Here is a 12,891-nt window from a genome sequence, read left to right on the forward strand (position 1 = left end):
GATCCGTCATCCCATCGTGTCCAACTTCCTGCTCTCGCCGTCCGGCGGGGAAGTTGATGTCGAGGCCGATGCCCCCCCAGCTTTCTTCTTTGCCGCCACCGAGACGACCGAATCCGGGGTAGGTTGTGCCCGAAGGCACAAGGGGGCAGCGTCGGGGACCCGTTACTTCTTCTCGTACCGGTCCCTCTTTGCCGACGCCGTGGCAGGGTTCTTGAGCAGGGCGAGCCCCTCATCCCAGATGTCATCAAGAAGCGGTACAGCGAGGACCATCTTCCTTTTAGCCTCGCGCCGTTGGTAAAGGACCCTTCTTTCTTCTTCTCTTCTGGGCAGAGCTGGAAAAGCTTGGATGCCCTGGAAATCATGGCATGAAAGGATCCAATCTCGTTGGGCGGGGACGCCCGAGCAGGGGGCGATGGGGGACACGTCCCGTCGTTGCCTCCGTCGTCATCTGTACCTGTCGTAGCCATGTCCGTGCCTGTACCATCCCCGTGGGTAGTAGACCGGGGGGAAGATAGAGCAGGCCGCAGAGGTGGGAGAGGTGGCGTAGGATGCGTCCTCCTCCTCTTATGCGGTGGACTTTCCGAAGGTCCTGGCTCCGGTTCCCCCGTCGGGTCTGGCTCAGGTACCTCCATCGGGGGAAGGGGCAACCTTGTCCTTATCTCCGAGCATAAGGACTGAATCACTGACAAAATGGCTGCCGAAGTGTCCTGCGGCGTCGGAAACGACGGGCGCGAGGGCTCTTGAGGAGCCTTGTCGGCGACACCGTCTCTCTCGTTGTCGCCCTCGTCGGGATCCCTCCCGATGGGCTGGGCCTCTTCCACGACTTCGATGAGCTCTTCAGAGGTCGTGTCCGTATCCACGATGGCCACCAGCCCTCCCCCACCTTTTCCAACGAGGACATTGTGGGGGTCTTCTCAATGGGCCTGAAAGACGACTCCCTCTGTGGTGACAGGGAGACTCTGGGTCCTGAGGGCGCCTCCACTGGTGTAGCCTCCACAGGCTGAGCCAGGGCCGCGGCAACATCCTCAATCGAGGTCTTAGCAGGGTGAATTAAGGCCATCGTCACCTTCTGGGCGCCTGGGGCCTTCACCTTGGGGGAAGGGTCCGAGCCTCGCTCCCCCTCTGCCGGAATCTTCGAGATCGACCGGGTCCTCTCCAGAAGCTTCGCCGGGTTCTCGGACTTCCTCTTACCCGAGCCAGAGCGTTGGCTCGTGGTTGATGGCGCCGGGGAGGATGCGCCCTGCCTGGCAGCCAAGGAGCCCAACCGTTCGGCGCTCCCGGTGCCCGTGGTGCTTAGCCTTTTGTTGGGCCCCCGTCACCGGGGTGCCCTCACAGGACTTAGAAGACCGACTTCTTTTTCTTCTTCTCGCCTGACGGGCTCTTCCCTTCCAGCCAGTTGGCGAGACGGAGGTGGTGATCCTTCATGGTCCGCTCCGACATGTTGCCACAAAACGCACAGTCCTTCTCCGTGTGCGTCTTGTCCTCATGGAGACAGTAGAGGCATAACGAATGCTCGTCCTCATTGAAAACATTCTGAAGCTGGCATCCAGGGCAGGTCCTAAACAGCTTCCCGGGCGTAGAGCTTCCTTTCTCCTGGGCCATGTCCGGGGTAGGCCTCAGAACTTCTGGAATCCTCCACAAGTGTAACTCGATGAAAACTTCACCACTGAGGGGCGTAGAAAACTCCGAAACGGATCCCCGTTGATCGGATATAGAAACGGTGGAGCTTGAGGCTCTATTTAACCGAAAAATGAGAAAAAACTCCTGAAAAAGCGTGAAAACGCAGCAAAAGCTCGACAGCTAAAGCACGAGGACTCCCAACACTTGAATGTGCGGTAAAAATCTGAGGATGGCTGCCAGAGGTGGGGCTTAGGGAGAGGGGAGTCATTGGCTGGGGGCAGTATGACCCAGCGACCAGTGATTGGTTACTACTAAGAAAGACAGATCAGAAACAAAACTGATACTGATTTTTTTCTATACCGAGGATTCCCGGCCTGACGACGGGGAATATTCATGAGCATGTGAATCCATGCCAGACCCCATGCTGGAGAATTCAAAACTCCAGCTCCAATACCAGGGAACTATTAGCTATCCTAAGGGAACTTGAATCTCCCATACCCCCCCAGATAACATAACTAAAGACAAACAATGGTGCACCAGTGTCCAAAATGCTCTAAATAACAAAATTAAACCTCTCCAAACCAAAATCGCACAAAATAAAGACTCCCTAACCACCAACGATTCACCTCCTAGTAATCATGCCAAAATAGCTAACCCACCAGGCCCGAATCTTCAGATTTGCCAAATTCTCCATTCCAGAAACAGAAAGGGTTATCGCTTCACTCAAACCTTCCAACTGCAAAGGCGACAACTGCCCACCCCAGATAATAAAGGATGCTGCTAGGGACTTAGCTCCCTTTATAACCAAAATGATCAACTCATCCTTCTCCTCCAACACCATACCAAGCAATCTCAAAGAATCCTGGGTTCTGCCGCTCCTCAAGAAGCAAACCCTAGAGCCCGCTATCCCCACTAACTACAGGCCCCATCACCACGGTGCCATTCCTGCTAAAGATAATAGATAGAGTAGCATACTTACAAATCCAGCAATCTAGAAACTCACAAACTCCTAGGTGCCCGCCAATATGGATTCAGACCGCAGCACGGCACAGAGTCTGCCTTAATCGACCTTAAAACCCAGATTAATGAGATTAACGACAAAGGAAACACCGCCATGCTTCTCCTCCTCGATCTGTCGGCGGCTTTCGACCTGGTAGATCACACAATCCTGTGCGAACACCTGGCCTCGGCTGCCCACTTCTCAAAAGAGGCCATAGCCTGGATCCAATCTTTCCTGGACAATCGAACTATGAGAGTCTTCTCCTCATTAGCCTCAGCAGACCCCATCAAAATAACTTGCGGTGTTCCCCAGGGCTCCTGCGTCTCCCCTACCCTCTACAACATCTTTACCAAGCCCCTATTTGACAAGTTGGACAGACTGGGTGTCTCATACACTAATTATGCAGATGACACCCAGATCCTCATACCCCTTTCGGGCAACTTCGACTCAGATACTGCCTTGGTAAACAAAATATACCTCATCATTCAGGCATGGATGGCCACACACAGCCTATGCCTGAATGATGAGAAAACCGAAATCCTGCTCCTCGGCTCCAAAGCCAACCTAAAAAAACTCACTTCCGACTACAAGGCATTTAACATTGATGGCAACACTATCACAGTGACTCAGCCCTTTCACTAAAAAAACAAGTTAACTCACTAGCATCCTCTACTGCTTACACATGCAAGCGTATCAGGGCAAGTAGAGCATTCCTCTCCCAAGCTAGCTGCATCACCATCGCCAATGCCCTAAAACTGTCCAGACTCGACTATTGCAATGTCATGTACCTAGGAGCCAACAAATGCATAACAAACTTCAAACCCTGCAAAACAACGCACTCAGAACAGCCCTTAACTTACCACACAAGGAACACATATCCAACAAGAGAAGAGAACACCACAAATGGCTCAAAATCTGCGACCGCATCTCACTTAAAACAGCATCACTCACCTTCAAATGCTTCAACAATGCAGCCCCCCCCATACCTCACAACCAGAATAGTAAAAATAACCTCCACCCGACCCACCAGGATGACCACCTCTTAATGCCTACAGGTACCCAAATTCAGACAAAAGAAAACAGGCGGCAGTACCTGCCTTGTCATGGCAGCCCAACACTGCAATGCCCTCCCACTCAACATCAGAACTGACCAATCCTACTACAGCTTTAGGCGAAACACTATCACCTGGTTACGTTCCAACGATCCCCATGACTGAACAATGCCCTGCACATTAACAGACCCTAGCCACCCTAACTGTATATATGTACATAAACTGACCTGCGGAAATGTAAATACTGTATGTATATTTGTATATATGCCCTCAACTGATTGCACGTAATGTAATGTTCTGCTTTCTACTCAATTGCTCCTTACTCTGTAACTAAGTTTTTATGTAATCTTTTCTTCCTGTTCTCTGTTGCGCCCCGTTACCTCTGGGTTTTGCGCGCCATATTAAATAAACAAATAAACAAAAGGGGGGGTAGAGTTTCTGAGCTTCCCATATAGCAGGATGTGGAAAAGGTATTAGAAGAAGGGGGTTACTGTGTCTCACCCATCAGCGTCACTCTTTCCCTCCCAGAGGACCCCCTATCCAGGTGATTCCCCCCACACTGGTCCACCCCCAGGAATTGGATCCAATAGCAAATGCTGTGTCCTGGCCACCTGGATGACAGATCCCTGGGGACTGGCCAGGGAGACATCTTTAGGTTTCTCACAGTTTGCCAAAGGGAGACTGACCGGAGATGGAGTAGATGGTCTTTATACAGATAATTGGGGGCCGGGTATGCGAGTGAAGTGATTAGTTGACACAAAGATCCATGGTGTGGGGGAAGGCAGGGGAGGAAAACAAATAGTGTTGAGATGGAATTTCAGAAACAGCCCTGTGAGGGGCTGGGGGCTTTTGAGAGCCCTCTAATTGATGAGCAAAGTAATCGACACTTGGGTCTAGCCAATCTATCAAGGTAGGTTATGGTAGTGTAGCTGGGCAGTAAGGCAAGGCTTCAGAATGTATGGGGGTGATTTAATAGTACAGCAAGCCACAAACACTAACAAATCAAGTTTGACAGAAGTACTGAAGAGGGAAAATCTGACTATGCCTTGCGTCCTGAAAGACCCCCCAATCGGAAGAAGCACCAACGACAATATGGCCATCGATCACATCGATCACATCAATTCCCACTGCCCCCATGATGGATAACTACCATGAAAAGTAGTGTCAAAACTCGAATAAGGGGAGTAACAGTTAGAAATGCGCTAGTCCCCTAAACTTGTATTTCGTGGTCCTGTGCAGCAGGTACTGCCCCCTTAGGCCTGTCCCTAAATTGAATAAAAAAAGTATGTTGTTACACGGCGCAAAGACCTTGTCATTAATCTTGCAAACAATTTTTTACAATTAGCACATAAAGGTTTATCAAATCATGAAAATATTGTTTCCAACAATTCTAATGTATTGATACAGCCGACACGTGTTTCGACCCATCAGTCGTTTTCAAGGCTGTTAGATTGTCAACAAAATCCCCATACAAAGAATAATAATCAAAATCATGAAACCAATTGAAACAAATATGATGTAGAAATTCACAATTTTCATAAATTGCAACATTAAATTATAACATTAACATACCATTTAGTTCATGACAGGAATGTTGAGTGGATACAGGGGTATTAAGAATAAAATATGTAAAAATAAGAGATTAGAGAATTGTTGCGTACCAGTCCATTGTTACTTTCACTTCACATAAACGTTCTACTCCTGAAATTTCATATTGTAGAATTCACTACATTTCCTCCCATATAGAGGTGTGAGCAAGCGTGCAATGCCAGCTTTAATTGTGCCACAATATTCCACATGTTCATAGAACATATTGTATCCGTGTTATCAAAAGATTTAATGGCACCACTGCCCATGCAGAGAATTCCAGTGGAGCTCTGTGATAAATGTCAATAATTGTGGCCAAATTCTAACCGTTACCCGTGTAAACATGCAAAACCCCATATAGAAGTTATGCCATTGGCAGCTCACTGAATCTGTTTCTATGCTGAACTCTATAATGTAAAAGAGAATGGGATGCCAATGCATCATCACTGTGCGTTGATGGGAGACCAATTTTAATTTACGGTCTTTAGAAAAGCCACCATATAACCTTATCCTTCCTCAATGGGTTTTCTTCTACTCAGCGTTTCTTGGTGAGTTTTAGTTGTATTCCGCTTTCCTTTAATGCCGCTTTAGCGTTGTCAGTACTTCTAAAGAACCGCTCTGTTCATTACAATCTGTGAATCCCAATAAATATAAATCAATATGGAGCATATGCACAGTGTTGTAATAACACCAGCATGAGTGGAGTGGCGAAATCCTTACCTGTAGACATGACAAGTGATGGATATTCAAATCAGCTAGTGATTCTCAAAGTCATTTATAGCCAATTGGCGCATGTGTGCCTTGCTAGAATAGCATCCTATTGTCACTCGAATTGTTGGTATGCATACCTAAAACAAATTGAAACGAGTATCCCAATTAGTCTACTGTACAGTCCTCAAATGGATCAGTACAGTTTGGATACTACAATCGGTTGAAATATGGGACTGCTTGTAATGAGGTTAGCATACTGTCCCCCTTAGATGCACTTACCCGTGGATTCTCAATCGGAAGGGATGGATCCCTGTGTATATCTCGTGGCGCGCACACGGCTCCATTTTGAAAAGCTATTTATAACGTCAACAATGCTTATGACGTCCTGCGTGCCATACAACCCTGCAGTAATACGACCCTTACCCAGAGTGGATGACGATACACAAGACAGAGCTGGAAACAGCTACATGGACAGACATTACTAAAGCACCAAGAAGCTATGCCTCAAGTCTTTAGAGACATCACAACGGCATAGCTACGTCAGACACGAAGCACACATGTAATCTGCACATTCGGGACACTCACACACCCAATTACATGAAGAACACGTGCGTACAGCTTTATGAGTTAGAGGACAGAAACATATACGTATTGTCTGCACATTTATTATTTTGCCATGAGGCTCATCGCAGCAACGCAAGAAGCGCTTGTGTATATGCCTGCAGATACTTACATGCAAATAACCCCATGGTATGACAGGAGCACTCCAGGGACCTGGCAGCCACGACACACTAACCTATAGACCCTATGGAAGGAACGTATTAGAAGCCAGACTATGGCTTAGGAAACCTAGCAGGCCATGATCACCTCAGATAAATCTCAAGCCTCACGAGATGCTGTACAAGCGGAACTACCGCGGCAGGAACGAGGGGACTGCCAAAGCCACAATGATGCAAGCGACATTCCACACAATGAACTAGGTGACACCAGCTGCAGCACAGGATATTCCCTGCAAATACAAATTAATTTGAAGCAATTGAGCTTGCAAGCGTGGTCTCCGAAGATGTGACCCGGCTGAACTGACACTGGACCAAGACTCAGAGGCTGGGAAGGAACAGCCGTCCCACGACCAGACAGCGATCTGCAACAAAATCGATACTCTCCAGCTACTTTTGTACGATGGGAATGGAACGCTCTTATGGCATTAGTCTTCTACACACCATTGTAAGCGCTGACACATAGCTGCACCTTGCTGATACATAGTATACATGTATTTCAACCAGGTGTCTCGTGGGCTGGGAACAGAGTTTGTCCTAGGCTTGGGGGGCACTCAGCCTGACCAATCAGAACCCATGGGTCTAGGGGCAGATAGCGGGGGCTACTGACCAACCACAGGGCTTGCTCACTGTAACATTTTCAGAGTAGCAACTATCGGGGATGAGCCAAGCACACCATCTGACACAGCAGGGTCCAATAACCTCATTCTTCTATAGGTTCCAAACAGGGAGGACTACGCAGTGACCTATCCTGAGCCGGCAATGGGTTTTGGAAAATGGGCCTAGCGAGTGACGCAAAATGTGATGTCACAAGGTATCAAAACTGGCCTGTGAGCCAGAGTTCGCTGAGATGTGCACAGACTTCCCTCCGCACATGTTATACCTGTGTGTTTGTTGGCTGTAATAAACCGCAGTGACACCTTGCTACTTGTGTGGACCTAGAGTTCTTTGGGACCAGGGAAGGAGTTAGAGCCTTCCGTGAGCAGGGTGTCCGCAGACTCCTAGCACGGCTCTGCCTGCCTGGGGTCCACAATACTATATTAGACCTTCAAGACAAACTCTAGGCAGATAAAGTCAAAGGTAAGTAACTATTCCTAAAATACATCTATAAACACATAAATTCACAGTTGGTGATCTCAGAGTGAGATCGACCACACTTTACAAAACTAAACAGGAAAACAGTTCAGCAATAGTAAAACACTGAAATCGTAGGCAGTAAAAAAGTGAAAGACACATACCAAAACAAATAAAACATGTTCTTTACGTCCCTTATCACTTAAGAAGTCCTTCTCTGCTAGGCAAGCAGACCTACCATCTCAGAAAGAGTGACATTCCAGGTATCTACCTGTTGTAGGGAGTTAGCAGTCTTGAAAGTCCGAGCATGTATTGCCAAAGTTAGCAGGCAAGTAAATATTCCAGAATCAAAGCACATGAAAGGATATAAAGTTAGATAAAGCAGTTTATACGTCGTCTTCAACTGAAATGTTTGGGTCTTTGTAGGGGCCTTGTCTCTAAACGATGACCACATGAATGGCTGCAGGACTCCTTTTATACCATATTTGAGCTAGGGGCTGCCTCAGGTCACCAATGGCAAGGATCTGCACCATTCAAACTGGCAAGGTCTACCCAATCATGGACAACATCTTGCGCCACACCTGCCCAGCAACAGACATCCTCTGTACGGAATGTGTATAGGGACCGAACCCCAACTTCCTCGATTGTCCATTGTATACATCTTTTGAAGACTCTTTACTTCCTCCCAAGGAATTGCGAAAAGAGTTGAGGCTTTATTCACCCTTCTTATTGCTGTTACTTTGTTAGGATGTATATCTTGACTATTGGGGAGATTACTCTCTGGCAGTTTTTTGTCCTTTTGGTATCTTTCACATGTGTTGGGTATCCCACTGTGACAGGGGGTTTACTCCATTGGCTCTCAGGATATCACTACTGTGAAGAGGGAGATCAATCCTGAGGAATATCTGACTCTTGGTTCTTTGGGTATCATTAATGTGACAAGGGAGATCACTCCAGAGTAATACTTGGCTCTGGTTCTCTTATCGCTATTGTGATGAAGGAGACCACTTCAGAGTAATACTTGACTCCTTGGGCTCCCTGGACCCCATTCGGCTTGCCCCATCTTGCTGTGTTTTTGGACCACAGGGTCCGCCTCAGAGAGGCCATGCCACCACTGCATTCTTCCTGCTTCTGAGTCGGCCCCTTACGTAGTTCCCTTCAGCTTCTTCTCTCAAGACTATCTCTCGATGTTTGGGGCAGCGCAGGTTAGAATTTCCCAGGCCCTGCAGGACATACGCCAGCTTCTCTCACTGCTCCCAAATACCTCTAGTCCTTCTTTGTTCTTTACTTTATACTTTTCTGTATGTTTCACAACAAGAGTTTAGAGAGGTCTTTCACGGGACGGGAGTCCTTATGCCCATGAGGGGAGTCTCACCTATAAGGTTTTTACTACCCCTAGAGGAACTATTGGGTAGCGGCCTCACCGCCCTAGCTTCATAGGGAATAGCTCCCCTCTGGGGAGAAGTGACAAAAGATCACATGAATCATCACACATGAGAAGGCAGGAAAATGGCCAAAAGGACAAGATGGCCAAAGGAAAGGGGGAAAAACACATGGCACAGCCATTTTGAGTATATGGAACTTAAAATGGTATTGTGCTGTAAAGCATAAAAGCTGCACATGGTAAAAGCAAAAAATAACAGTAGAAAAATATTCGCTGCTACCAGCCCACCTTGGACACATGAAAAAATGTAACATAACTAAAAGAAAATGTGAAACATAATAATCCTGGAGCACTTAACAGAATGGTGATGTGCGCTGCAGTAAAACAACAAAGGATTCTCGCAAAGTGGATGTGCCCCCTCCCCCTACACAGGTAGCCATATGGGCTGACCAGTCCCCCCAAAAGAGATGAGTGAAGCAAGGGGAAAAAAGCAAAAAGACTACCTACCTCTAAAAGTCTAGGCAGGATTCAAATCAAAACAAAACATTGGGGTTCAATTGATATCAATGGAGGAAAAGCTGCATGAAGAAAATATGTCTTAACAGGCAGAATACAAGGTTTTTACACACATAGCCTGCGTTAAGGGACACCTGATTGGTTGGTGCCTCTCCCGCAGGTTCTAAAGCGTAGAATGGCAATGTCCCTTTCCTTCACAGGCTACCAATGGCCCAAACATGAATTATAATATTTCTGTATCCCCCAACCCCAATGTCCCCTGAACTAATTATAGCTATGGGCCACTGCTTTTGTCTGATAGCCTGAAGGTGGAGATGATTTGATTCCAGTGACAAGGGCTTCATTTGGAACTGGGGATCTCATTACAATAGTGTTATTATTAGTTCCACTCCATCAGTAGTAGATTTACTACTTTGATTCTGTGCAACACTTGCATATAGTAGGACTTGTAAGCAGGTGCATGATAAAAAGTTTCTCCAATACGGTTTCCTTCCGAGGTTGGTAGGTTCGATATGGAGGGTACAGTGGGCTGCCATTAAGGCATTTTGGGAGGGCAAGGATGGGTTTTCACAGCTCAAGTGTGCTGCTTCCCCGTTGCTCTGACATTCAGACTCATGCTATCACTTTTCTCCTCTTTTTTTCATGGTCCATTGATCTGACATTGTGTACTTGCAGCACACACCTCATTAGCATGGACAGAAGGCAGTCATGAAATTTATTTCAGCCAATACTCTTCTTATGGTGGATATCACCTTGGCTCTTCGGGTGGGGGAGCTGGTGCCTCTCCTTCAACAAGAGCCATGTCCGGAAAGGTTTTCCTTCTTGCCTTAAGTTTTATACACTTAAATAAGGATATTGCTGTGCTGGTTCTTGGTGTGTGTTTATTTCTTTAGGACAACATACACTCCCCACTTGTCGGGTGTCCAGAATGTACTTGTCCATCCTGATGTATGTGTCCATACCAAAAGGTCTTTGGCAGGTGTTAGAATCAATGCTTTTGTATACTCTCGCAAGGTTCTTAGAAGAAGGAACAGTGGTTGTGATTTCATCATTTACTCGTAAATGTTTTTATAGGGAGTAAACCTCTTCCTACGAGCAGTCCTTGAGGACCCTTCTACCCTCTCTTTCTGTGCAGTTAGGCTTCATCCTCTCTTAAAATACTGCTGTGTTAAGCAGCACAGGAAAAGTCTAATTCTATGACAGAATTCCAAAAGGAATGGACTAAAGAGAAGGGCTGCAAAATAACAGTATTCGAAGTTTGGATACACACATGGAATGGGGACTCTGACAAGGAAGAGTTGGACTCGAGTGTAATGCTGATTACAATTAAGTAATCCAATAAACACCACTAAATGAACGAAGGCTGTACTGTTCATATATAGGAGATTGCTTTCTCGCATAGAATGGGACTTTCCCAATAGGTGCATTATCTTCATACCTAAAGCAAAAAGCGTCTTGTGCTAAAGATCTATTCTTACAGTAATTCGGCAAATACCAAGCCCCACGGACTGATAAAATGTGGGTGTTCATCCGGCGGTCAGAGCCCTAATTCAATCACATACCTGGGCCGCTGGAACCAGCTACTGGTGTCACTGCAGAACCTAGGCTCTGCTGCCTTCGCTCCATCTGCTCCCTGAACTGTTGTTGTAATTGCTTCTGTCTCATCTTTCTCATGTAGGTCGCATCCAGCTCTGAGTTCTGAGCACCAAACTCAGACAACTCTTTACTGCAAAGTACAAATATATAATTGATGAGAAGTCAAAAGTAAGTTATGTTGAAAATCGTGTGTTTTATGAGAACATTTTAACTCCAGATTTAGAAGGCAACCGTTTATTCACATCTGTTTCTATTTTAGGAAAAAGGGAATCATCAACTACAATTAAATGGTAATTTTAGGATAATGCAAAATAATTGCCATTAATTATCTGGCCCAATGCATAGCTGATTTATTTGGGGGGGGAGGGCAGCAGGTGTGATGCTCCAAATAAGGTCATTTAGTCTATGTACTATTGCAACTATGGGCTGAATTCGTAGTGAAAACGGTGTCTGGAAACTAAAGAAACCTCTCCCATGGTTTGCCACATAGATAAGTGAAGCCACAATGCAGACAAAGTAGCAGTTGCGGCCCTTCCATAGTAAACACCTAGCTCTTTGTTTGTTGAGAATGACCTTTGTTAGGCAGAATCCTGTGCAGTGCCCTTAGGGACCACTACACACAATTAAGACAACAAGTGGTAATATAAGTTCACCTTTGGTACAAGCCTGTACTACACTGTTAAAGTGGTAGCAGTAGCGGAGCAGCCAGACTTCTCTCAAGAATAAATGAGCAGTAGTAGAGATTACACAAAGGACCACAATTACTGTGACTCAAGGGTTCAGGTAAAGAATATAAGTACATTTATTTTTAAACCATCTGTTATAAAACACAACACTTCTATAAATTCAAAACCACACGTAAAATACACTACACAACCAATTCCACTTGTTCCAGCAAATTCAAGGTAAGTACATTAGGATTTGACAGAACGGTGTTGCGATACTAACGCGTACCCACGGATAAAAATGCTCACGAAGTTAAAACGCACTTTGTACTTAAGAATTTCAAACAAGGGAAAAGTGAATAAAAATCATAGGCAATACTTTTTCAAGGCAAGGAGACTCGAGGACTTATTCAAAGATACAGATTAAAGTCAATAGGCCTGCGCCAGTGTCAATGGAGCAGATGCTCAGTTGAAGAGGATCACACGTTGAACAGTTCAAGATTCGAGATGCCAAGAGTTCGTAAAGATTGTCAAATGGAAGGAAAAGTTATAAGAGGGAGGGAAGAAAGAACAAATCGTCGTGGAGGAAAAGGGTTCACCCCGATTCCGGTTGGTCAGACGGAGAGAATGATCAAGTGTGCACAGTACCTTATTCCGTATGAGAAAAGCTGGTGCCACGGCAGTTGTTGCTGGTAGTTCCTGCAGACTCACGGTTCCTGTGGCTTCAGTCGTAGGGACAAGAAGGAGGATGTCTGGAGCGATCTGCACTACCCAGGGTTGAGGCCAGCAGCAGCGAAAAAGACAACGATGAATAAAAGGTGCGCTCCTTTAAATCAGGAGAGGGCTCTTCTGATGGCTATCCGGACCACTACAGCACAGCAGTGATTTTGACCCAGGAGAGGATTCTCTG

At 46.3% G+C, this 12,891-nt stretch overlaps 1 protein-coding gene across 3 annotated transcripts in view; it reads right to left on the reverse strand.

Moving 5' to 3' along the window:
- Positions 1-12,891, reverse strand: part of RAD52 (RAD52 homolog, DNA repair protein) — a 632,693-nt gene that overhangs the window by 157,564 nt on the left and 462,238 nt on the right. For all 3 annotated transcript variants that reach the window (XM_069628612.1, XM_069628610.1, XM_069628611.1), the window contains exon 9: positions 11,283-11,446. In XM_069628612.1, the coding sequence (XP_069484713.1) occupies positions 11,283-11,446 (164 nt within the window). The remainder of the gene's footprint in view (positions 1-11,282; positions 11,447-12,891) is intronic.

The sequence above is a fragment of the Ambystoma mexicanum genome, chromosome 12, assembly GCF_040938575.1.
Source record: "Ambystoma mexicanum isolate Mex_15411 chromosome 12, UKY_AmexF1_1, whole genome shotgun sequence".
Lineage (NCBI taxonomy): Eukaryota > Metazoa > Chordata > Amphibia > Caudata > Ambystomatidae > Ambystoma > Ambystoma mexicanum.